Source organism: Neltuma alba, unplaced genomic scaffold, assembly GCF_004799145.2.
Source record: "Neltuma alba isolate B1F8T4 unplaced genomic scaffold, ASM479914v2 tig00012144_pilon, whole genome shotgun sequence".
Lineage (NCBI taxonomy): Eukaryota > Viridiplantae > Streptophyta > Magnoliopsida > Fabales > Fabaceae > Neltuma > Neltuma alba.
In genome coordinates this window covers 44,548-70,417 of record NW_021636693.1, presented here as the reverse complement: position 1 = coordinate 70,417, position 25,870 = coordinate 44,548, and the positions used below count along the sequence as shown (strand labels likewise).

Below are 25,870 nucleotides of genomic sequence, written 5' to 3'. Positions count from 1 at the left end.
ATATCTATATATATGTTTCAGGTTCTAAAACAAAATTTTTTTAATATACCTACTTCATATTTAATAAATTATTATTAAAAAATTGTTTATAAGTTATTCTAAATAATTTCTTAATTGCATACTTGATCAAGATTACTAACATTGGGGGGAAAAAGAAAATTGGAAAAGGTCCCCATTTAAAATTTTAGTGGTGAGAGAAACTTACATTAGAGTATCAAAATTTTGTACACAAATTCGCAACATATTAATACAAAATATAGAAATTTATTAGGTCATTTTCACTAATAAAACTTTTAACTGAGAATTTTCTCCGAATTTTTCCCAAAAAAAAAGATCTTCACTTGTAGATCATTGGATTCCTTTGTACCCGGTTAATTTGACAAAAGAGGTCTATATATAAAATTATATTAATTATAAAAGAAACACAAAGAAGTAAATATTAAATCTTATAAATAAAATTTAATTTTTATGCATGTAATTGAAATACCTGCAAAGATTAAAAAACACTAACATTAATCATTAAAATATTAATATTGAACGCTGCTATCTTTAATAGTAGGAGGCAAAATTATGACAGTTTTTAAATTTCTAAAATAATATGAAAAAGAATTAGGTGTCTGACAATTTTAAATAAAAACTTTCAGAATAAATTTGCATTTTATCTCAATTTAAATTATATATGATCTGAGTGAGCAGATTTTAAAATATTTTAGAAGTTTGAAAATATTTGAGGTACGCAAAATAAAGCATATAAAACAAAATAAATAGATTATATCGCGAGTATTCTTTAGCGGTGAATTGCTGAACTCTTCATCATCGACCCCTTTAATCTTGATGAAAATTCCTTCATATTTTCCAATTGAGCTGGTTGCCATTTTTGGTCTAGTTGAATAATTCTCTGAAAAAATCTATGCGATTTTCGAGCAAGCAGCACTAGAGGATGGCCATGGAATTCATGATTTGTGAAGTGATTTGGATTGTGCAACTGCATAAACTGTTCTATATCCCAGTTAATTCAAGTTTTATGGATATTAAAAGGATTAAATTTATGTGTCATTCTTCATGTCTTGATCATTGAATTCTGACTTGAAAATTAATGATAAAGATACAAATAACGTCGTTTCACATTATAAAACACGCGACCCCAGCGGAAGATGGAGCCTTTGATCCCGAATTGAACAGAGGACGCATTAAATGCAAATTCGCACGATAGATTTATGGTGCCTTGGCAGGGGGTAAAAGGAAGCTAAGCATAGCAAATCCTAATATCTACATGCCAAAGTGAACTGAGAGAATTTGAAACTAACGGCTACTTAAGCTTCTATTAAAGCTAACCTAAACATCTCGTGATGGTCACAGCAGGCTCCTCGATTCCGAAATCATTCTCCCGTCTCGTTTCTTTCTGTTTCTCTCGCTCCCTTCACAAAGGATCCTCGTGATGAAGAGCTCTTGTACTTCACGAGCTTCATGTTCCCTCGCTCTCCTGTTTTCAATTCTCTCCCCTTACGCCTTCAAATACCCCCTCCTACCTTCCCACCAAATCATGCACCCCACATACAATTCTCGTACTACCAGTCATGGAATCCCAAAAAGTTCACTTTTTCTTTCTCACTCTTCTGTTCCACTTCATTCGCACCATCCATGCAGATTCTTTAGCAACTTACATAGTTCAGCTAGACCCGCATGGCACAACCAGCTCTCTCTTCACCTCCAAGCTCCAATGGCATCTTTCCTTTTTACAGCAGACCATTTTGTCTGATGACAACGACCCTTCTTGTCGCCTCCTTTACTCATACCGTTCCGCCATGGACGGTTTTGCAGTTCAGTTGACAGAGTCTGAAGTGGAGCACTTGCAAAGCCTCCCTGATGTTATCTCCATTAGACCGGACGACAAGATCCAGATTCAAACCACCTACTCTTACAAGTTCTTAGGACTGAACCCCAGGGGAGAAGACGCTTGGTATCGGTCAAGTTTTGGCCGTGGAACCATAATTGGGGTGCTTGATACAGGAGTGTGGCCAGAGAGTCCAAGCTTCAATGATCACGGAATGCCTCCAATTCCCAAGAAATGGAAGGGCATATGCCAGAACGGTCAGGCCTTTAACTCTTCCCATTGCAACCGAAAACTCGTTGGAGCAAGGTACTTCACCAAAGGTCATCTTGCAGCTTCACCTTCAAGAATTGCAGAGTATCTCTCGCCGAGAGATTCAACTGGCCATGGCACTCACACTTCATCTACTGCTGCTGGAGCATCAGTGCCTACGGCTAATGTCCTTGGTTATGCTTCTGGTGTGGCTAGAGGAATGGCTCCTCAGGCTCACATTGCAGTATACAAAGTGTGCTGGTTCAATGGCTGCTATAATTCTGATATCCTAGCTGCTATGGATGCAGCCATTAGAGATGGCGTGGACGTTCTCTCCTTGTCTCTAGGTGGCTTCCCGGTACCTCTATACAATGATAATATCGCCATTGGAAGCTTTCGAGCGATGGAACATGGGATTGCGGTTGTCTGTGCAGCTGGAAACAATGGCCCGATGGCAATGTCTGTTGCCAATGAAGCCCCATGGATTGCCACTGTTGGTGCCAGCACACTGGATAGAAAATTCCCAGCTACAGTTCGCATGGGAAATGGGCGAATTCTCTATGGAGAATCCATTTATCCAGCAAACCGACTTATGAGCACAGGCAAAGAACTCGAGCTAGTTTATCTGACTGATGGGGATAGGATGAGTCAATTTTGCCTCGCAGGGTCTCTTCCAAGGGACAAAGTTAGGGGTAAAATGGTGGTGTGTGATAGAGGCATCAATGGGAGAGCAGAAAAAGGTCAAGTTGTGAAGGAAGCAGGTGGTGCTGCCATGATTTTGGCAAACACAGCGATAAACTTGGAAGAGGATTCGGTTGATGTTCATGTCCTTCCTGCAACGTTGATAGGCTTTGATGAATCTATTCGCTTAAAAGCTTATATAAACTCCACAGAGAGGCCCCTTGCTCGGCTTGAATTTGAAGGAACTGTTATAGGAAGGTCCAGGGCTCCAGCGGTGGCAAGATTTTCAGCCAGAGGACCAAGTTTTACTAACCCTTCAATCCTCAAACCAGATATAATTGCTCCAGGTGTCAATATCATTGCTGCTTGGCCTCAAAACCTGGGTCCCACAGCCCTTCCGGAAGATTCTAGAAGAGTAAACTTCTCCGTCATGTCAGGTACTTCAATGTCTTGTCCTCATGTCAGTGGAATCACTGCTCTCATCCGCTCAGCACACCCAACATGGAGCCCAGCAGCTATCAAGTCTGCGATAATGACAACAGCTGAAGTAACCGACCGGGCAGGAAGCCCCATACTTGATGGAGATAAACCAGCAAGTGTGTTTGCCATGGGAGCAGGCCATGTGAATCCAGAGAGAGCTATAAACCCAGGTCTCGTTTATGATATCGGACCAGATGATTATGTCACTCATCTTTGCACACTTGGATATACGTCATCAGAAATTTTCAGCATAACTCACAGAAAAGTGAGTTGCCATGATATCTTGCGGGCGAACAAAGGCTTCAGCCTTAACTATCCATCATTTTCTGTGATCTTTAAGGACGGAATGAGTATGAAGAAGTTCAGCAGGAGACTAACTAACGTGGGAAGTCCTAACTCCACCTACTCATTGGAGGTTATGGCACCTCAAGGAGTGAAAGTGATAGTAAAACCCAGGCGCCTGGTATTCGACCGTATATATCAAAGGTTGAATTACAGGGTGTGGTTTATATCAAGGAAGGTGAAAGGAGCTGATTCGATGACATCTGCAGAAGGACACTTAACATGGGTTCATTCTCAGAATGGCTCCTACAGGGTCAGAAGCCCCATTGCAGTAACTTGGAAGGTTTAATAGCAGAGGGGACAAGAAAGCTATAGAATATGGCAATTCAGTTTGTCGTAGACCTTGCTTTCCCAGTATTATTGCTTCAAACACTTTATCTCTCGCAAAGTCGTTGGCGAAGTTTCGAGGTGGTTTCTTGATAGGCAGACCATTAATATAGTACTCTGCTAAATAATTGGTCAGACCTAGCTGTATTAAAAAAAATTCTATTAAGTACTTGTCTTTTCAAAACCGAGTATGTGTTATTTAATAGATATAAAGTTTCCCGCACCAAAGCCTTAAGAGAAACAGAATTTGGGATTGTGAAGTAAGGCAGTACACAATTACAGAAGGTACATAAACTGAGACATCCATGAATAAGCTATCAAGAAGTAATATTAATGATAAAGCAGGTTGACACATGCTGGCAATAATGTAATGCTCCATGGTATTGCTCGCCTAACTTCAAAGCAAGATAAACATACTATAGGAAGTCATATAACCAAGAGCTATATGAACTCAGTTCCAAGAAAGAGTCTGGTAAGATCTAGACAACAGCAGAAAGAGCAAAATTTTTGCAATTCAGATGAACTCAGAAGGATATGTGTATGTGAATAGATTTACATGCACATGAATCCATTATTCTACTATAATACAAAAGCCAACTTCATGACAAATGGAAAAAGAAGAGTGGGGAAAAGAGAAGAGTTAGCACAATGACTCATTTTTTAATGAATTGCAAACCATTAGCATTGGAGTACCGCTCCATGAATCTCATGAATCTATCCCACTCCCGTGGAGATCGCATTACATACTTGGCTTCAATTCCCGAAGGCTTCCCATTGATAAATTTGGCACTCACATCAACCGATTGAAGTACACCTTCCTCATCAATCATATAGAAGCCTGTGATGTCACCAACTTCACCAGAAGAATCGAAAACTGAGGGCTGATCAAACCTGAAGATAGCCATGCCATTTGTTCCATCTCTCGATTTAGTGAGCCTTACATCTGGCACCGTTAGCTCGTCTGTTCCTTGGATGAACTGTATGGTTGGTTTGACCATCATAATAATGGGTCCGCGTGTTGGAGGATTTAGTGCTACCGAAGGCAGCCTCAGACGAGGCAGGGATAAAGACTGGCCATTGAATGAGGAATGTGTACTTCGATGAACAGCCAAAGATGAGACTGCGGAAACAAAGAGACCGTCAGGTACACCAAAAATACCAGATAGTGGGAAAATATTTATTACTCTGCTTATCTGCTACTATTGCCAGATATATACATGCACTTCAGGCCAAGGTCAAGGGATAATGATACAGAAAATTGATCAAATATAGAGATGCCCGACTGCACCTGAAACTAAGGGCTTCAAAAATTAATTAGTTTCTTTCCAATTAGAATTCACAAGGATGCAAGATCAGAGAGAGGAGGGGGGAACACAAAGCCTGCCCCGTCCAAGATAAATGAAGGTGCCACTAACTACTCTTTTTGGATGGGAAAAAAAAATAAAAAGATGTTATACCCACACAGAGAGAGAGAATTATTATCAAACCAAGGACAGGCCAGAAACCCTTGAGCTTGTGGCCTTGAATAAAGTCACTAAGTCAGACAACTTCCTCCTTCCACCGAAAACGGTGGTATATAGTCAGAAGTATCAGTAAAGGACGCCTCAATGTCCTAATATAAAGGCAGAAAAGAGTGGTGTCGTCAATCACCAACGCACAGAACCAGTGCACAGAGAAATTACAAACTTTATATTATCAAATAGTTACCAGCATGGAACAACCCTAGGTCACTTCAGTTTACAAAAACTTCAGATGAAACAAATTATCAACCATTAGCCGGCGCATCTATTTGAACAAGTCGAAACCTCCTATAAAAAATGGAAACATTATTGTTGTCTTCCTTCTGCCCGACCCAAACAAACTGACTGAAATTCTATAAAAATGGCCACCCTGATTTCATCAACCCTACGCGTTAAGTGGAGAGAGAGGACAAAAAATAAACAGAGGAAAAACGCAGAGAATAGCAGAACTGGGGGGATATCATAAGAGGATGGTCGTACCTAAGAAAGAACGGGACTTCTGAAGAGAGTTAGGGAGCGGAGACGACAATGCAAGAGAGTGGAGAGTTGCCATTGCGAGGAGGAGAGAGAGATTGGAGAGAGAGTAAGAGAAAGCGTCCTATAGAACCAGAAGTGGAAAAGAAGCAGAATTGTGGCTCGAAGGAAATATGGTGTGTAACAAAGACAGCCATTCGCTTGACAAAGGAATTATCATCTCAGGCGGGGACTGGCCACCTTCGCCATGCTGACCTGGCAACAAATATGGATACAGGTTGCATGCATCTGGAATTTACTATTATTATAATTATAAGATAATTAATATTGTTACTTTTCCTTTCTTTTCTTTTTTGTTGTCTACCTAGTTCACTGGAATTTTACTCTGACTATATCTGGATCAGATCCGCGTCGCGCACCTAGATGTGGTGGGTGAGTCTCACGATAGGGATTTCTGCATACGTTGAGACTCAAACTCGAGACCTCACTTAAGCGGTACCAAACCGCTTACCACTTGGATCAATTTCAGCTGGTTAATTAATATTGCTACTGTTAAATGGAACATGGAGACTGGAGAGAGGCCCAAACACCACAAGTGAAGTAGTGAACCCAACAAGATGACCCGTTGAGGGGGGGGGCCTCGGAGGTTGATGGCATTCCAGGCGCTCAATTGGTTTCGTTTTACACATCTACACACTATAGCTCGCATCAGGATAATTAAGTTCGAAATAAAAGTAAGCCTTAAGAAGTACTCCTCCGGTCTTTAATATAGGACTCAATTGTTGAGTTAGTTTCGATCCTAAATATAAGACCCATTTCTCATATTTATCAATTTTCTCTAAATTACCCCTATAGATACTCTCCCAACCATAACCAAATAAAAGAGGGAGTGGAGGTATTAAAAAAGATGATTATGGTGTTTTAGGAAAATGTGTCATATTTTTTATAATTAACTAACTTACCTAACTTCCTTAATCTAATCAAATTAGTTAAATGGGTCTTATATTAAGGATCAGAGGAGTATTTAGATAGAATTAAAATCATATTTTTACAGTATATGAGGTAAATATATATAGGAATTTATTTTAATTTGTAAAAAAATATTTTTCAAAAGCACTTCTGATACTTCCCAAACATCCCCTTAATAGAGAGGATTTGATACTCCTGTTTTAAATAAATTTTACACTATATGAGATAAATTAGATAAATATATAAGAAATTTTTTTGTGGATGTAACTCAAGATATCATCAAGTCAATTTTCACTTGGAACTAATCTCTATTAAACTTAAGGCTAAAATTCTTTTAATAAATATATTTCTTAACATTTAAATTTGTATTCCCCTCCTCATGAAAATAAAATCACTTATCATTTCATTTCAACAAACAAATAACTTGTTGATAAATATAAAAGGAAAAAATTTATTTTACAGATGCATCTAATGGCAAGCAAGTACAGAGGTCGCTTGTTGATTGGGTGTTCTACCACAACACGAGTCTAGTCAAGAATTGCGCAGTCTAGCCGAAATGATGGGATGATCGGTTGTAAAGAAACAGTTGTTGACCTGTCACTTTATCTCGTCAGTTACATCCTCGGCAACGGCAAGAGAACTCCCCACACACTGAGTCAACGGTAAGTGACCATTCGCAGGAATACAAATAACAAGCAACACAACCTCCATTAATTATTGAAGCAACTTTAATTGCAATGTATACAACGCCACAAAACTCATCTTGTCCATTTCACTCGGCTAAATTAGAAATTTTCGTTACACTACCACAAAAAAAAAATTGCAATTAAGATTTGATGGACAAGAAAGTTGAAACGCATCCCACGCTCACAACATTTAACAAAAATAAACCCGTTTTCACTTTTTAAATATCTCAGAATCCATTCTTCTACTTTTCCATCTTCGTTTTTTTTTTTCCCCTTCTTTTTCTATTTTTCCTCCATAACGTGTATCACTTTACAGGCCAAAAGTTGCGTGTTTCCTAAACTATGCAGAGTTTCCATATCTACATGAGCTAACTTCTCAGTCTGCTCTTCTTCTCCTCCAGTCTTGGCGCTGCATGTATAAGAAAGAAACTATATTAGAGAAAAATACTGACAAGGGTTGAGTCAAAAATGTGACAAATAGCGCATCTGCTTACCAAGTCCATTTGCCTCAGACGTCCTCATAATTCTAAGCCTCCTCACAGAATTGAGAAACATACTGGTTGCAATTATAGAGGGGAAAGAGTCAATATCAAACCAGATTTAACAAGTCCTGATTTTCACGATTACTATTAAGACAGCTAACAATTACTACCAAGCAAAGCCAGACATAGCTTATTCTAACAAAGATCAGGAATACAGAGACATTTACTTCATGGTTCTCCTTATGAAACAACAAAACCATAACCCTCAACTCTCACAGAAGCAGTCAAGCCAAACCAAAAAAAAAAAAACAAAAGCTCACAGAAGTAGGACAGTGTCAGCAGTTGCAGATTAGTTCTATCCCGCAGATTTGCACAGTAAGTACTCAGTTACAGAACCTCAATTGCATTCTTATGAACAAGGCCAGTTGAGCTCATATTACAGCAGTAAGTACTCAGTTACAGTAACTTAGTCACTAGGACATCGCAATTGAATAGTATGAAAGTCATATCATGAATAAGATGCTTACTCCCAAGGAACATCTCCAACAAGCATCCAGTCTCCTTCTTTGTCTTCGTAAGTCAGCACGAAATTGGAAGATTCATCCAGCAAGTTTAAGTGTCTCTTTTTTGCTCCAACGACAATACCACGATCCTCCCCATTTAATCCTGCTGAAAATTGAGCAAATGCCAATGAAAAGAGAAAAGGTAGAGGAGAATCTTTTAAATCTATAAAGCTAGCACATGATTTTATGGTTGATTCTCTGAGGCCAAGGAAACTCACCTTTGGTAGCCGGTTCGTTAAACATATCCTCCAAAGCACGCGCCAAGTTTTCATAGGAACCATGAGCACTCAAATCAACCTTCCTTCCAATAGGTGTCCCGTCCATATTTACCTTCACAAACAGGGATCTCCTAATGTGCGCTTCTTCTTTCGCAATACTATTGTTTTTATTACTACCATTGTCAGTGGCCTTCCTTGCAGCTGTTTGATTACCCTTCGCCTCAGTGGCTGGAGATTTTGAGTGATTATTATTAAAGCTGTTCATTCTGTATGCTCGAAGAGGAGGCCATCCAACAACTTGACTGTTGAAGAATTTGAAGACAAAAAATAAATCAATAAATAAGTAACAATCCCATCAGTGAATAGAGGAAGATAAAAGTGGCAAATATTTATTCATTTCATTTCTGAGTTGAAACAGCTGAGGCACAGTCCAAAATACATCACTGGGAATAGTTAGAACCAGAAACACGGTTCAACAAATGACCAAGTACTTGTTGAGAAATAGTAAACTGTAAATTATTCATCTCACGGGACATAAGTGAAAGCATTCTAATTGTTAGAAAAGCAGAAAATGACTCAACAATTTAGCAGAGTTATGCGATAACTCTACTCTGCAAAAAGTAGATGAAACACAGACGTAGTTTAAACTCATTTTTTATTCTGCTCAAACTCTAACTGCTGAATCGAAATCTAAGTCAAACTGCCAAGCCCCAAGTACACATTAGATCAAAGTTTTACTTGTCTATATAGCTCGTGTGCCAATTATTCAAGATTCCGATAGCATTCAGTTTCAGTTGTGAAATAACAATCCTTTTTACTCAAAAATGCATGACTGTCCCAATATTGAGACGCCATGACATATGTTTCTCCTATTTATTAAACCCAATGGATTTGAATTGTAATGTCCCCAGGCTTTTACCTTCACGACAGCGAATTTAGGTTTCTTAAAGGTCACGATTTGCTAAACCCTCTAAAGAATTGTGGCAATAAGAACACGAAATAATTCTCACGAGGCAAAATTGATAGACATCGTAACATAATTCTTGAGCATAAAATTAAATTTCCAGCTTTTAATCGGGAGGAAAAGAGCAGGAGCTCTTGTAAATAAAAGATTAGGAGTAAAATTTCAGAGTTACCCCTTCGCCCGTTCATTTTTCAAATTCATTTTCTTAGGATAGATTGATACAGTAATACTTTGTTAAGTTCATATCAGCAAATAAAATGTTAAAGTCCCAAGCACAATTATAACTCCAAATCAGGTAAACATTCATTGCGATGCAATATTAGAAGTGAATTACCAAGAATTTGACTCACCGGAACCAGTAGCAACAATAAATTCACTGGTATTCGAGAAAAAAATGCAGTAAAAATCCTAGTTTGATATATCACCAAAACACCATCAATCTATTATTTTAAGATCATAAAAAGAGTGGATCCATAAGTAGAAAAACTAACAAATGATAGGGGAAAATAATCTGAAGGCTATGTATTTACCTAGGACCGTTTGAAGCGACAAGAGAATCAGCAGCTCTCTTGGTGCCAGCTGTCGCGTTAGGAGAGGAAGAGGAGGCGGAGGAGGAGGCTGAGGAAGAAAAATCCATAGCAGTCAAAATTCTAGCATACTGAGTCGTTGGAGGAGGCTGAGACTTGAGTCGAGGATGAGAAAGGCTTAAGCCAAGACCCAATTCAAGCTCGGACTCATCAGGGCAAGACGAATCCTCAGAAGAAAGGACCAAGTTATCCTCTTTAGACTCCGTGAGCATCGAGCGCGGAGAAGAATCACCCTGCATCACAAATTGTTCCGAAGCCCGCAGAAGACGAACTAAAAGAAGAAGGAATTAAGACAACTAGTGGGAGGGCGGACACAGAAGAAGGTATGGGGCTAGTGCGTTTGGAGGAGTTTGGCGAAGCGGTGAATGAAAAGAAAGGATAAATGGTGAGGTTAGGTGTGTTGTTGTGACGGTAAAGGGGGGGAGGAGGAAGGATAGGTGCCGTGATAAAGAAGGGGTAGTGATTGCGGTGTGACCCACATGTCTGGTTTGTGCGCCTCCATCAATGTCTCCTCAAACCTTGTACTTTTCTCCTTCTTCTAGACGTTTTTGCGTCCTTTGCACCCCAGATAATTCTCATTCCGCTGCGCACCAGTTTCATCGTTTCGACAGCTCCAAATTTTATTTTATAGCTTTTCCTCTCTGTTGGAGTGTTATTTATAAATGAACATCGTTTTATGTTTAACATAAGAAATGATTAAAATTCAGCTCAAAAATTGGAGGAAAAAAAAGAAGCAGCATATTTCTGATTTATCCAAGCCCCTTGGGGATAAATACAAAGACAAAGGAATATGAGTTGGGGGAAAGCGAACTTGCTAGTTGGAAACCAAATGTCGCGGTACCCGCCGACAAGCCGACAAGGGTGGGACCAGACATCACACGGCTCGGAAAGCGGAGCGCCTATGAGTAATGAATGAGTCATGATCGTGGCGTCCCCGTGTAACAGCTCAGCTTACAAAGTTCGTGATGAAACCTCCCTCCACTATGTCCGCTACCCAGCAGACACTTTCTACCACACGTTGCCTCCTCCTCCATACCCTCCAAAATCATACTGTGTGCCACCGTGCTCCCCCGCCGCACTGGATTCCACACTTCCATAAGTTCCATTGCCATTAACAGCCCCACGTCAATGTGGAATCATGATTTTAATCAGCTAATTTCTTTCAGCATCCATTAGAACGAAGCATCCTATAAGCTCATCAGCATTCATTCATACTCATACGGAGAAAACAAAACGGTCGGATACGATCCACAGCATTGACGGCAGTTTGACTTTGAATGTCGATCACCATCCTCTTCCGTTGTCCATTTGTTTAACGGAGAACAGATCAATCAGACAAGACGACCAATCAGAGATCACAATACATGCCACGCATTTATAAAATATTTTTTCAGTCCTAAATACAAGAGCCATTTTGTAATAAAATAACATAGCTAATTATATCAAAATATTTCGCACCAAGAAGAAAATTTCGAAATTTATTCCTTCAGGGAAGCAAAAACAAATATTGATATCCCCTGGTTTCCAAAAATCGTATATTCCCGGAATTAGTAATATTATTATTGTTCAGTGGTCATATTTGTTTCTGCGTTCTGTGCGATACATGGTGTGCGCTCGGTGCATGCAGTGCATGGAGTAGGCAGCCTTTCAGAGAGATCAATCCGCAACGTTTGGCGCTTTTCATCATTTCCAGGTACATGCAGAAGAGCGTCCATGATTAAAATCTCCCAATCACGAGGAAGGAAAAAGGAAGACCAGGTATCATCTGTTCAACCAAACCCATTAAATGGTCAAAACAAACCTTCTCATACTGGCCACTGGCAAGAGAAATAGCACGCATCATCTTCTTCCCTTTGTTTGATACTAAAAAAAATGTAATGTGATAAAAACAAGCATTTACTTTGCTCACCTCCATTACGAACTGCCTTCAGCTGTAACAACCCAGTGCCTTGTGGCCCCGAAACAGGAAATGAGCAAGACACAGAATGCCTCTTATGAGCTACTGCAAGAGATGCATTGTACCATGGACCTTTAACGATTGGTTCCCCAAGAGCCTCTATCATCGCCTGGTTCTTGCTCGCTTTCTCCATAGCCTTGCTGCAAAGTTCCCCACAAACAATTTTAAAAGTTGCTAAGGCTCACAGAATTTCAGGGGGACAGTCACACACAGAAGTATTGACGTAGCTTGAGCATCCAATATCTAAAGTTAGAGAAAGACAGAATTACTTAATGAGTCTTCCAAACTTATCTGCACGCAATTTTTTGCCCAATAGACTCCTTCCCTTATCTTAAATGTTAACAAGAGATGGCTGTAATACTACTAGTATTATTTACAGGCGGCATAAATAAACTGGCCCAGCTTCAGTTTCCAGTTAAAACCAACAGCGAACAACCTTCTCCAAATGTAATAAAGGTAGGATGATAGCCATCACTATGTGCACTGAATTGTGAGGCCTATTTTGTACTTAGGTCTAAACTGTACACTACACAACATGGAAAAACGGTTCTTATTAGCCATATCATGTCCGCCAGATGCTTATGGATAAGACTAAAGTTGCTTTTATTGAACTCTTAAACGCAGAAAATTACATTCAATTTAAGAATAACAACAAATACCAAAGCTTGGAAAAATAAATAAACAACAACAAATACCTACTACAGCCTCGATAGATAGCAAGGTCATCCAGCGCACTAAGAGCAACTCCACCAGTAATGGTAATCAAAACAAATGAAACTGCCTTACGAACGTAAGGTTTGCTCTCCTCCTCTTCTACATTTTTTATGGACCTGCAAAGTCATAGTCACAAGAAGGACCATTCCGTTCATATATTGATCACCAAATTTTCAAAAAGTAACAGTAAGGGATTCTTGCCAAGTCTTCTTTCACCGAAAAATCTCAATTTGTATGTTTAGTTGATTTCATCTGAGAGAGATTTGATAGTAAAAGATAACTGGTGTTGATTTCCTTGTTGATTTAATCAAACAGCTTTCTCGATTTTGGATTTCACCTTGACCAAAATAACTGCTATGCGGTGTAAACGTTTTGGGGCAAAAATACAAAATTAGCAAGTCCAAATTTTGTTGAGCTACCAATTCCATGGCTCTAGTCTCACATCAGGGGCCGTCGGAACTCCCTCCACTATCCACTGCCTTAACTACCAGTTGATGCAATTCCCCAACTCTGCTTAGCAAAAAGTTGGAGAGTTCAATAATTTGTTGAGCTCTAATACCCAGGATTCAAGCGTAGCAGTGATGGTTAAAACAATTTGAGGGTATCTGCCCATCTTACGACCCTCAAAATCATTAATTTTCACACCTTAATTAATATAGCCTCTAACAGAACCAGGATGCTCAATGTTACAATACAAAAGAACAAAAATCCAGAAGCAGTCACAGGAATCAATATTTACGGATAGAAACAGGAAGCCCTTGCGCAATGAAATGCTGCAAGAATCAATAGGGAATTAACCTGGAAATCTGAGGTTTTGAAAAGCTTCTGAGGAAGGAACTCAACCGCTTAACCAACATTCCACACTTCGATCTTGGTTGAGATCTGTCCCCCACAGTAGAGATTTTCTTGCTGTCAACTGTGCGGATTATAAGAGTGACACGACACGCCCTGAACAAAATGGTTTTTCTCCGTCCGTCAGTCCAACCTTTTTAGGGCTTTTTTCGTTACTTCACTGTTCTCTGAACCTCTTTGCCCTTTTGTTTCGTTTTGTTTTGTTTTTTTTGGGTAACAACCCTTCTGCTTTTAAATTGGATTAATTGGATCGGATCATCACTGTCTATCCATAAGAGCATAAGTGAAAACAATATTTCAAAAAAGTTTAGACGCCCATTTGAGTCCAACAAGCTAAATTAATAATAATGACCGTTAGATTCTTTAAAAAAAAAAAATTAAGAAAAGCGTCATAAATATCAATTCAGATAATTATAAAGAGAATCTTAGTTGTAAAAAAATTACAGTTCAAAACTTAAATACTTTATTCTATCATTATTTCAGTTAATATTTGTAACAATTTTTTTAAAAAAATTTATTCTATGATTATTTCAGTTAATATTTGTAACAATTTTTTAAAAAAAATTGTCGGTTTTACTTTTAAAACCTAACCATGATTTTCTCCTTTTCGATGCGACATGTCATTTCCCTTTTCAATATGGCAAGTAGTTTATTTGTATGCAACCAAAATATTTATTTACTAAAAGAAATTTATAGAACATTTCTTGAACTATTATTGGTGAGCAATTGTTTGTCATTCACTGCCATTATTTTTCTCTCATTCTTTATTTCATAGATTTCGTGTGCGCGTGCGTGCGTATAAAGGGATATCCCGTGACACTGGCGGTCATCAAAATCTCGTTTTCTTAATTTTAACCAAAAACTCATTTAAACTAATTTAAATTTAATTTTAAATTATTTTAATGAAAATTACAATAAAGCAAATTACATTCATAAAAATATTCTTGACATTTTGGATAACGCATGAAACTTATCCACTGGTTTGTCGAAAATAACCTTGGACTCCATTTGCATGCATTTATTTCGGGAGAAAAGAATTATTAGCGGGAAGTACTCAGATATAATACTCCCTGGCAACTAAATCAAATTGCAACAGTCTTCATCAAATTTGAGTAAAAGAAACACAATACATTGTAACACATGACATATCATCACAACCACTACTGATGTCCAAACGAAGTTCTTGGTCTTAAAAGACCTTTCTCTCCCTTTGGAAAGCTTCACAATCCCTCACATCGGGCTACAAATGCACAAAATTTCCCACCCGAATGGCATTATAAAAAAGCATTCAAGGGGACTACTGATCTAACTCGCAGAACAAGCCAATCTTAAAGTCTCAAATGCTTTAACTCCAAAATGTTCTTTTTCATAACCCCGCCCCCCCCCCCAACAAAAAGTAAAAAAACTGAGCTTCATGTCGCAAGTCAAGCTCGGTTTTCAGCAACTGTAAGCATCCTCTCAACAGGATCTTCATGGATGGCTGTTTCTCTTCAATGCAGTTTCCTTATCGTGAACCACGTTGCAGATAACCATCGCCTCTTGGTCTACTATAGTCACCAGCATCCTGAAAACTTCCCCTGCCCGAGTTCCGGCCACCAAAACGCCCCCTTGGAGCATCTGTTTGATAACTGCCTCGGCCTCTTCCCCTTCCTGCTTAATACATAAGTTTTCTATCAATATAACCACTATCCGAGCCTTTCTCTATTTCCATCAAAAAACATGACAAACAAAACCAAGCAAAATGCACACACAAGACTCCGTATCAGCGTTATCTGACGATTCTACTAACATGGTAGACAGTTCATGAAACAAGAGAGGGTGATGATAATTGGAAGTTAAATTATTGCATTGCCATGAAGCAAATATAACAATTATAAACAAATAACTCATGATACAATCGCTCTCCAAACCCCTTTCATATCTGAAAGCAGAGCTCCCTCAAGGGACCATGAGTACAGACCTAAAGAAAGGGAAAACAACCCCCCTCCCCAACAAAAGCCAACATCAAGATTACAAACTCTCAATACCAACACAAGCCTATATATGATGAAATTCCAGTTACAGCAACCATAAATTATATAAATTGCAGTCACTACCACACCCTAACATCCTTGCATCTAACAATGACCCAAAACACACTTTCTGGGACATGCAACGGCACCACCAAAAAAATTAAAAAGCATGTATAAGTCTCCCAAAGCACCACTGTGCCCAAGAACGCTACAATAGCACACCACCTTTCATACTCAGTAGAGTTGTCACATTTAAATCACTCACACAGAGGTGCAGAAAATAGTGGCTCTACCAAAGCCGATAGCAAAACGGTGACAATACAAGGATAGGAAAATTTTATTTATTATTTTTAATACTTAAAAAAAATTAAAAAAAAAAAAACTTCAGTCACTGGTCAGAACACATGCCTAATTTCAGACTTACAGAAAACACTCAATGAGAGTTCATCATGAATAAGGTTTACCACTAAGCTTTCATCAGAGTGTATGCGTTAACGATAAAAGACGCGAGATTGAACTGAAAAACTTAATGTATTGCACTCAGCCCGAATTCAGATGACAAAATGTGCTGAATGTTGCAGACGACACCCTCAGAAATCCAGTATTGACCATTAGCTAAGCATGCTAAGACAAATCAACCAACAAGATTGTTGTAGAGCTTGCAAATGCAAATATACCATCATAATCAAGAAATTAAGAATAAACTCTAGACACGTCAGAATGCTTCTCATTCAACACTTTGAAACAAAATATTTATCAGCTAAAACCCACAACCCCAAAAGGTACAAGATTATTGAGGCTTTAGAATGAGCTAGAAATGAATAATGAATGAAAGTGGGACATTACTTCCTCCCCGAGCAGTACTGCCACTGTTTGGTCTCCGTTCCTCAATGTATACTTGTCTTCCAGCTAACTGTATGGGAGAAGCCTACAGGAACAAGGTACTTACATTAAGACAAATATATAACTAAACAAAGTCCAAATTGAGTTAATATAGAGATAGCCATTATTACAACTAGAATGTTAAAGATGCTAAACCATACAGCCATCCCTAAAATTGGAAAATGAATCAAAAAACAGATGACAAAAAGAGAAAAGGATAAGAAATCTGGGCTAAATTTTCCCACCAAAACACACAATCCAATGAAGTACGTGGATTCTTATTAGCAGAAGACAAGCAGTGGCTTCATCATTATTTGCCTTAAGTACATTCTTTATGACCGATTCACTTACCAGAAAGATGATTAGAGGAAAGGAATCGAATGGAAAATATGAAATAATGTAGTTTGGTCGTCAGAGATAACAGGTTCAAGCAAATCACCAACAAATATAAAATCTTAATTTCTGGATCCTTTTTTACTTTCTAAGTTAATTAAGCTATCAAATCAAAAACAAAAAGGGGTAATGGGGAAATATCAGTTCAAACCTGGAGTGCAGATTGAACACCAAAAATGTCTTCAAACTCCACAAACGCATAGCAAACTCCAATTTCCTGCAAACCCAATATTCATTTCAGCCGTTCTCTTTTCATGGGTTGGCATAAAGACATTCAGCTTCATGAACAAATGAAAATTACCTTCCGAACTCTAATGAATATTCCATCTGGCTTAATTCTGCCAAAATTCTTAAACTCCTGCTCAATCTCAGCTTCAGTAACATTAGCTGGCAGGTTTCTCACATAGACAGATTTTACTTCACCTACAGGGGTCATAGACCAAGAATCAATCTCACATTTCAAGATTAAAGAGCACTCAAGCATCACAAGTGTCAAATCTCATGATGCAACTGTTACGGAATTGTTAAATATGGCATGGAAAAGGAATTGTTAAATGGCCCTCACATCCTTACTAAATTAATAAACAGTAACACTGCATAACAAAAACTGTTGAGTATTGATAACAAGAGCCTATTAATATTAACAATGCCTAAAATGATCTTGTTTTCTGTGCTCTCATTTCTCCTTTCCTCCCCAATCTTCCAATCAAATGACCCTTCACGCAAATGCAGTTTCCAATGTGGAGCCCCCAAAAAAAGAAATTTACAATTAAAAATACTAGAATGTATACTCTGACACTCTTAAAGATCAAGAAATGTGTGCCAAATAGCCTCCCATGTCTCAGGCTAGTCAAACCTAAAAAATCATTACGAAAATATAAGCATTTGTATTAGAACATTCACAAACTGATTACAATACAAGGACCTCAACCTAATAGTAAATCAAGGGAAAACAGAGAAAGAAAATAAACTTTGTATCATCATTTATACAGACTGTAGTCAGTAACATACTCGTGCACAGATCAAACAAATTCCCGGGGGAAATGCATATCAGTTAGCTAATATATCAATTAGTATTTGCTGAAAGGATGTGCAAGAGAGAGAAGAGTTAGGGAAGCAGAAATCAATAATTAAACCTTCTTCTTCTAGTCCATAGCCTTCCTCTGCTGCATCAACCCCCGACTCAGGAACATTAAGGGATGCAGAGCTAGACTGCTGAACGGCAGGCTGTGCTACATGATTCGACTCTGAGACAGTTGGGGCAGTTTTAAAGGATTGTTGCTGAATGGCTGATGGCACAGGTTGCCCTTTAGTTTGCAACTGCAATTCAACCGCAATATATTCAAATTAAAACAAAACAACAAAAAACCTACAAAAACCTGAAGTATGTGTTCTGCATGCAAACATGGCACTTAAAGGAAAAGAAATTGTTAACAAGAAATTTAAACTTAAGCACATCCACAATTCCAACTTGTTTCTTGAAGACTCCCAAATCCAAAAGATTGTTAGCATTAGTTTCCTAATACTTTATGCCCCATAAGATTAATCAAGAATATAATTAACTTTTGACAAAAGAAAGGGGGACAAATAAACCAAAGAGACATTAAGCTTCCTGCCTCCATACCATAAGCTGCAATTGATCTGGCATCTTAAGAAAAGGATAGCAGCAGGCAGGCTTGATAAAGGAATAACTTAAAGGTAATAAACTGAAGACGTCGGATGATGACAACAGTAGACAAATGCAACTAAACTAAAATTTTGGTGACAAGCTATGTGATAGATTCCAATATGGAAAGCCAACAAAAGCAAAGCTTCCCAAAACCTGACTTCTAATTCAAAGACATCATATCCATTCAACTAAAACCAGGTCCTTAAATGATTGCAGCAACCATTTCCTTAACTACCATAAGAATATGCTATAACAAGTTATATAAGGAAACGAAGAATAGAATGAAAAGGCAGCAAACTAAGCAAAAAAAGATCACAACAATCAAATAGTGAAAAAAATACATACTATAGATGCATAAGTTCTCTTAGGAGGCTCCTCCAAAGGTTCTTCCACATGAGCAGCAGGGGATTCACGGATGGCTTGCCCAGCGTTTTGCATGGATGGAGATGCCTCCTCTATAGGAGTTTCATCCACAACAATTTCAGTTTCAAGATCTTCTTGAAGATGCTGTTGCTGTTGCTGCTGCTCTGGAAGACTATACTTGTCCACAGGATCATCTTCTATGTGAACTGAGTTAACATATTCCTGAGCTTCTTCTTCCAAATCATAGTCTGAAGCTGTTAAAATTAAAGATTTAAACAAAAAAAAAAAAAATCCGTATCAGAAAACAGATTCTTAGCATAAATTAAAAAAATTGCGGAAAAAATCAATAATCTGAAAATTTAAATGTACTGAGAGAACCCGTAATTTAATCTAAACATTGCAGTGTAAATATGATGAACCAATAATCTAGCAAAACTGTTATGCAACACCGACTAGTAGAAAAAACCATTTAAATAAATATAAGTACTATATGATCCATCCAATATCAACCTATATCAGTCCATTTTAGAGTAAAACAACTTTAGAAAATGAATGATTTGCGCAATCCCTCAGTAGTCAATTACCAGGCGGTTCAGCAAGAGAATTCGACACATTCAGTTGCTTGTCTCTCTTTTCTGATGCTGCTGGTACCAGATTTGGGAACACCACTCCATCATCAACAAAATGAAAAATATCATTCAGTACAAAGTAACCCTTCTCCTGAGGTGCAAGAAAGAAGGATTGAACAAACTTCCTCCTCCCATTGATGTCCTTCATCTTGATGAAACCTGAGACCATTACAAGCACCCCTCCATCCCAAGAATCAAGAGAATTGATTGTCTTGATTTCGATTGAACTAAAATTCAATGACATGAGAAGTCCATGAATGTCCTACACAGAAGAAATGAAACTCGTCATTCATTGGTGAACTTATCAGGAAAAAAAATTAAAAAAATAAATTATAGAAAGAAAAAAAAAACCACACACGCACAGTGGAATTTGAATGCCAATTAAGGTCACACACATTACATTAAATTAACAACATCTACGTATCAGCGTCTTTGGCTAACGAGAAATCTGTACTTAACAGCATTGTTGCTGCCACCTACCAGGAAAAAGCCCCGCAATATAACCATGCCCAAGGCTGTTTAACCTAAGCATCGACCATGTCGATAGAAGATAGAAAAAGTAGGCCTCACATCAAATGAAAAGTTAGCACTCCAGGACCTAGGGAATAACGGAGCATGAGAATACAACCCGCTCTTTGTTCTAGACACTATGCTCTTACTTTGCTCAAATTTCTCGATGATTCTTGTACTACGAATGGTGAAAGTCATTAAGGCACAGGAGATAAACAAGTATATTCTCCCCAAATTTCCTATACAGATTTTTACACCCTATCAATTAGTTTACATTTTTGACCCGTTGTTTTCAAAGGATACAGCCAGTCCTTTATTTTCAACGGTACACAAATAGTCTTCTTGCCTTACATATGCACCTTTCCACAAATGCCTCTACATATGCTTGGATGGAATTCCTCCAGCAAAGAAAAATGGCATACTTACAACACAGAGCAGGGATGAGACATCATTGTAGAGATGTGGGTTTTATGGCCTCCCAAATCTTCCCTGTATCTTCTCACCTTTTCAATTAGTTTTAACTTCAACTCTCCAATTTGATTATAGCTTTATCATCCATCACAGAAACATGCCTGTAAACACCCCATTCGCTCTTTCTTCTTCATCATCCCAAGCGTGTAAGCTACGTTGTTGAACTTTAGGCAACATATAATCCAAAACTGGGGACATCCACGTGAGCCCAATACATACAACAACGTTTGATTACAGCTTTACCACAGGTGTCAAAGAAACATACTTGTAATACCCCATCCCCTTCCTTTTTTCATCGTCCCAATCGTAGTCCCAATCGTATAAGTCCCAATCGTATAAGCAACGTCATTGCACTTTAGGCAACATACAATCCAAAATAGGCATTATCCACATTAGCCTACATCTCTGCGAACACCTCATTCTATCTCCTTGTAATCATTCCCAAGCGTATGAGCTACATTGTTGCACTTTAGGCAACATATAATCAGAGCTAGTGTTATCCACAGCAGCCCACCACATTCGACAAAAATGACTTTCAGTATCCCTCGTTATTCCTCATTAAGAGCTGAATCTCACTCAACTGGGAAAGAAAATCCAATTTAATAATTGAAATTTTGAAATTGTGCCCCGTTACATCAGTACCTTCTATTGGATGAGCCTCAACAATGCAAGGTTTCGATTTGTGCCCATACAATTCTCATGTGGCTAACAAAGATAGCCCCAATAAAATTGACACTGACAAGCCAAATTCGATATGGAGGATAATATCATAATAAGAGCTCTGAAATATTTGCGTGTTAGGCCTTGATGGAAATGACCACCCTAAGATTGGTAACGGATGCTCAATAGAGTGTTCGTCAAACAAATATTTAGTTTCTTTTCACGAATTTGTAAAATGCAACATAAGACCCCAGATAGAAGAATTGGAATTCAAAAATTTCAGGCATGGACAAAAATGTTGAAACCAACTTTGATGATGGAGTATCTGAGATATCAGTTAACCAACAATGATTTAGCCCGCTCGAATACTCGTGGATTTTTCCCCAAAGTATGTTTAGGACTAATAACCTTTGGCCATACGAATAAGAAAAGCTAAGGAAATCGAATTCATTAGGCATTAACCAAGACAGGAAACTAGACATAATTTAACAAAAATATGCTCCCAAAATATCTACCAGCATATCGTTGGCTGTTTCACTGGAATCCCCGTCGACCCGAATCATAGAGCTAGCTTCAGAATAGAACTGATGAACAAGATTGGGTTGTTGTCGAAGAACTTGATAATACTGCCCAACAAAGTACGACCCAACCTGAAACCACCCATACAAACGCCCATTGAGGTCAAATCAGATATTCATACAAGCATCCCTATGCATGGATTTAATACGGCTGCGAACTACAATACCTGGGCAGCACTAACAGAACCGGGATACGCCATTTTCAGTTCCCTTTGAATCTCTGGTTTGCTATGCTTTTCTAGTTTAGCATGAAGTGCAGATAGAGAACTCTTACGCCTCTGAAGTCTGAACCCGGTAGCAGATCCAGAAAAAGGCTCAGTAACTGAAACCCTAAATGTCCAAGGAAAGGTAGGGCTTCGAATCAACAAAAAGCCCTCTGCCCCTCGACCAACAGCTCGAAATTAATATTTTCTGAGTACTTAAAGATGCGTCAGGGAGGGAGGGATCCAAGAAACACAGGAGGCAAGTGAGCAAATCTCAAATAGATCAGCGCGGGCAGATAGAGATGGAGCGGAAGGTGAAACTGGAAGAGTGAGGATTCTGCTGCAGATGGAGGTCTGTGGTGGGGTTCAGGATTCGCCATTATTTTATAGTGTATCGCGCAAGGGATTACCGCACGAGATCTCAACCCTTGGACTGGGTGTCGGAGAGCCCATAGGGGCTCCCAATCGGGACCGTTGCCCGTGTGAGTAACCCTCTAATCAGCGGTGAGATGGATTCGGTTCAATGGATAATTTTTCAGATTAGATCTACGGATTCTTTTTCTTTGCAAGAAGATATACGGTTACGATTTAATAGAGCTAGATGGCCCATTTATATATTTTCCACGTTTAAAATTGGGGACAGAAAAAAAAGTACTAACCTTCAAAATTAAAGAGTGCCCATTATTTTATGATGCTATAACAAATATATAATTTGAAAATAACATAAAATTATAATGAACTTTCTTGCAAAAAAAAATTATAATACTCCCTCTTATTTTCGATTAAAAAATTTGTTGAAGGTCAAATCCAATATTAAATATAAATTCCCATTTTATGTTATCTTCAAATTTTATAGGTGTTTTTTCAAAAAAAAATAAATTGTGCATATTAAGAAGGTTCTCATTGTGTGACAAATTTAATATATATGATTAAATATCTTAATTTAGAAAAATTAAAATATATTTATTATAAATAACAAATCTAACTTTTTTCTTAATATTATGTAACTCTGTGTATCAGAGATGCCCGTTTGGGTCGCACAATGAGTGAGAATATAATGAGATATAATGGTTAGGAATATAATGTAATGATAATTACAAAGAAATTGTTTGGTACCACATTAAGAACGGTAAAATTAAATTTATTATTTATATTTAATTAAAAAGAAACAAAGTTGAAAGGACAAAATGACCTTAAATAAAATCATTTATCCATGGCAGAAATAGGCATCTTCATCCCATTATCCCGCACCAACAAAGAAAATGCAGTCATGCGTGCCTTCCCTTTTTCATTCTTTAATTTCCCTTCACGCCTTCATTGAACCGCAGCAGGCGGCCTGCCAAATTCCTTTTATTCTTCTCCTCCCTTGCCAAATTCCTTTTATTCTTCTCCTCCCCTGTGAAGTCTGCTACTTCAGCTTAAGGGAATACTGCATCCGATCCTCAATATAAAATATTATTTGATTTTTATTTTGATTCTAAATATAAGATTCTAATTTACTTTGTCTCTCACATTTATACATTTTTTCCAAAGTAGTCATTATGATATAATAGTTCTAGTCAATATACTTGATTAGCAAGGATATTTTAAAAAAGACAACACCTATTTAGGACAAATAACTAGCTCAACTTACTTCTTTAATCTTCTCAAATTAATCAACTAGCTCTTATAATTAAAACCAGGAGTAATGATGAAGTTTCTGAGTCAATTGGTCATATTTCTAAATCAATTTTTTCATGAGTTTTCAGCTATTTGCACTTTCAATTTCTGAAATCACAAATAGAGCCAAATTGATTTTTATAAATAAAGAGAGATATTTGCCTCTTAATATGCAGCTTCCTACTGCTCTTTTGATTGCTAAACGTTTTGTCAGTGATAGATTTTATGGTTCTTAAAAATTCATGATTTTATGGTTATCAACTTATAAATCAAGTGACTATCAACACATAAACGGGGAATTGAAGACCAGTGAGGTGCCCAGTTCATTAGTAAGGCAAATAATGAATTTTTATTAGCTCTCACGTGTTGTAATCCTCATTTTTCATTTTTAGAAGTGTAGTCCTTGTTTTCTTATATGATGCAACCCTGATGCTAAATAAACCAACCAAACGCTTGGAAGAGGATATTATATCTAGATTATAGGGAATCCAAATACAATTTATCGAACCAGACGGAACAAATAATAAATTATACTGTTCACGCGTGGGTGGGCATGACATGGCTTACCTCAAGTTCTACATAAAACGTGAAACATTGCGTGTTTTGGAAAGCCCGGTATCTCTGTTGATAGAACAAAAGAGAAACAAAAAGAAAATCCGGCAAGCAAATTAAAAATTAAAAAAAAAAAGTATTATACCCTTTGTCCGACAAAACTCGTTGTTATATGGCTACCTCGCATAACATAAAATTATTTAAAATAAACTAATATAAACATTAATAATGTGGAAATCTTGTTTATCAACAAAACCTGCAACATCTTTGTTAGTTTGTCAAGTACGCATTTTGAATACCATTTTGACCTTTTTCCCTCAAACGAAGCAGTTATAGTCTCGTTTCACTGACTGTGGTAATTAGGAAAACCTCGCAGCCTGGACTTTTCATTTCACTGTGTCCGGGACGATATCGGGTCAAACTAACTGTCTCCACTTGCATATCCAGTTCCAACTTCTGAATCTAGCCTTCTGTGGGAAAACTTTGAAACTTAATCAATAGGAAGGAGCCTCCTGCAGCAGCAGCAACTTTGAAGGACGTGTTGTGCTTGCTTTTTCTTGTTCTGTTTCCATAAAAAGTATTAATTCAGCTTTTTATTATAAGTTCTGTTCTTATTCTATTACTGCAGTTTGAACTTTTATTTTTATTTAGGGTTAATACAATTTTTTATCATTCAAGTTTCTTCTTATTTTGATTTTGGATCATGAAGTTTCAAATCATATATTTTGATTCTTTAAATTTCTTTCCGTTTGAAACACTAATCATAATAATTCAATAAAAATTTTGATTATTTTGCCTCAGAGTGACAAAAACTTATGGTTTGAAACTCGAGGGACCAAAACTAAAATAAGAATAAATTTGGAAGACTAAATACTATCTCCGGTCCTTAATATAAAACCCTGTTTGACTTTTATTTTTGTCCTAAATATAAGATCCTAATCCACTTTGTCTCTCATATTTGTATATTTTTTTTCAAAGTAGCTCTTCTAACAATGATAGTTTTAGTCAATACATTTTATTAGTAATGATATTTTAGAAAAGACAATACCTATTTAGGATAAATAACTAACTCAACTTACTTCCTTAATCTCCTCAAATTAGTCAACTGGCTCTTATAATTAGGACCAGAAGTAGTACTCCTCCGGTCCTTATTATAAGACCCAATTTGACTTTTTATTTGGTCCTAATTATAAGACCAAATCCATTTTGTCTCTTATATTTATGCATTTTTTTCCAAGATAATCCTTCTAATAATGATAGTTTTAGCTAATATACTTAATTAGCAAGGATATTTTAGGAATGACAACACTTATTTATTATAAATAACTAACTTAACTTACTTCATTAATCTCCTCAAATAAGTCAATTGGGTCTTATAATTAGGACCGAA

At 37.6% G+C, this 25,870-nt stretch overlaps 5 protein-coding genes across 6 annotated transcripts; 1 reads left to right on the top strand and 4 right to left on the bottom strand.

Moving 5' to 3' along the window:
* Window positions 1-1,242: 1,242 nt before the first annotated feature.
* On the top strand, window positions 1,243-4,129 carry LOC114723515 (subtilisin-like protease SBT1.2). The gene has a single exon (XM_028909694.1). It carries the CDS (start codon window positions 1,578-1,580, stop codon window positions 3,873-3,875), a length of 2,298 nt encoding a protein of 765 aa, XP_028765527.1. The 5' UTR covers window positions 1,243-1,577; the 3' UTR covers window positions 3,876-4,129.
* Window positions 4,130-4,276: 147 nt separating this feature from the next.
* LOC114723516 (photosystem II reaction center PSB28 protein, chloroplastic-like) lies at window positions 4,277-6,068 on the bottom strand. Its single transcript, XM_028909695.1, has 2 exons — window positions 5,914-6,068; window positions 4,277-5,033 (listed from the first exon to the last, which is right to left on the bottom strand). Exons 1-2 carry the CDS (start codon window positions 5,984-5,986, stop codon window positions 4,567-4,569), a joined length of 540 nt encoding a protein of 179 aa, XP_028765528.1. The 5' UTR covers window positions 5,987-6,068; the 3' UTR covers window positions 4,277-4,566.
* A 1,491-nt stretch (window positions 6,069-7,559) lies between these two features.
* LOC114723527 (auxin-responsive protein IAA11-like) lies at window positions 7,560-10,806 on the bottom strand. 2 transcript variants are annotated; one of them, XM_028909706.1, is made up of 5 exons: window positions 10,320-10,806; window positions 8,826-9,127; window positions 8,572-8,710; window positions 8,057-8,118; window positions 7,560-7,971 (listed from the first exon to the last, which is right to left on the bottom strand). In XM_028909706.1, the coding sequence occupies exons 1-5, from the start codon at window positions 10,613-10,615 to the stop codon at window positions 7,931-7,933; spliced, it is 840 nt and encodes a 279-aa protein (XP_028765539.1). In that variant the 5' UTR covers window positions 10,616-10,806; the 3' UTR covers window positions 7,560-7,930. The 2 variants fall into 2 exon arrangements, with proteins under 2 accessions (XP_028765539.1, XP_028765538.1); XM_028909705.1 differs by having other exon boundaries at window positions 8,572-8,713; window positions 10,320-10,803.
* Window positions 10,807-11,793: 987 nt separating this feature from the next.
* Window positions 11,794-14,038, bottom strand: LOC114723529 (uncharacterized). Its single transcript, XM_028909707.1, has 4 exons — window positions 13,846-14,038; window positions 13,029-13,163; window positions 12,286-12,473; window positions 11,794-12,141 (listed from the first exon to the last, which is right to left on the bottom strand). Exons 1-4 carry the CDS (start codon window positions 13,902-13,904, stop codon window positions 11,936-11,938), a joined length of 588 nt encoding a protein of 195 aa, XP_028765540.1. The 5' UTR covers window positions 13,905-14,038; the 3' UTR covers window positions 11,794-11,935.
* A 1,212-nt stretch (window positions 14,039-15,250) lies between these two features.
* Window positions 15,251-22,598, bottom strand: LOC114723530 (putative G3BP-like protein). The gene is made up of 9 exons (XM_028909708.1): window positions 22,234-22,598; window positions 22,004-22,138; window positions 19,803-20,109; window positions 19,201-19,472; window positions 18,323-18,506; window positions 17,488-17,609; window positions 17,338-17,403; window positions 16,758-16,839; window positions 15,251-15,549 (listed from the first exon to the last, which is right to left on the bottom strand). Exons 1-9 carry the CDS (start codon window positions 22,264-22,266, stop codon window positions 15,404-15,406), a joined length of 1,347 nt encoding a protein of 448 aa, XP_028765541.1. The 5' UTR covers window positions 22,267-22,598; the 3' UTR covers window positions 15,251-15,403.
* Between the last annotated feature and the right edge of the window lie 3,272 nt (window positions 22,599-25,870).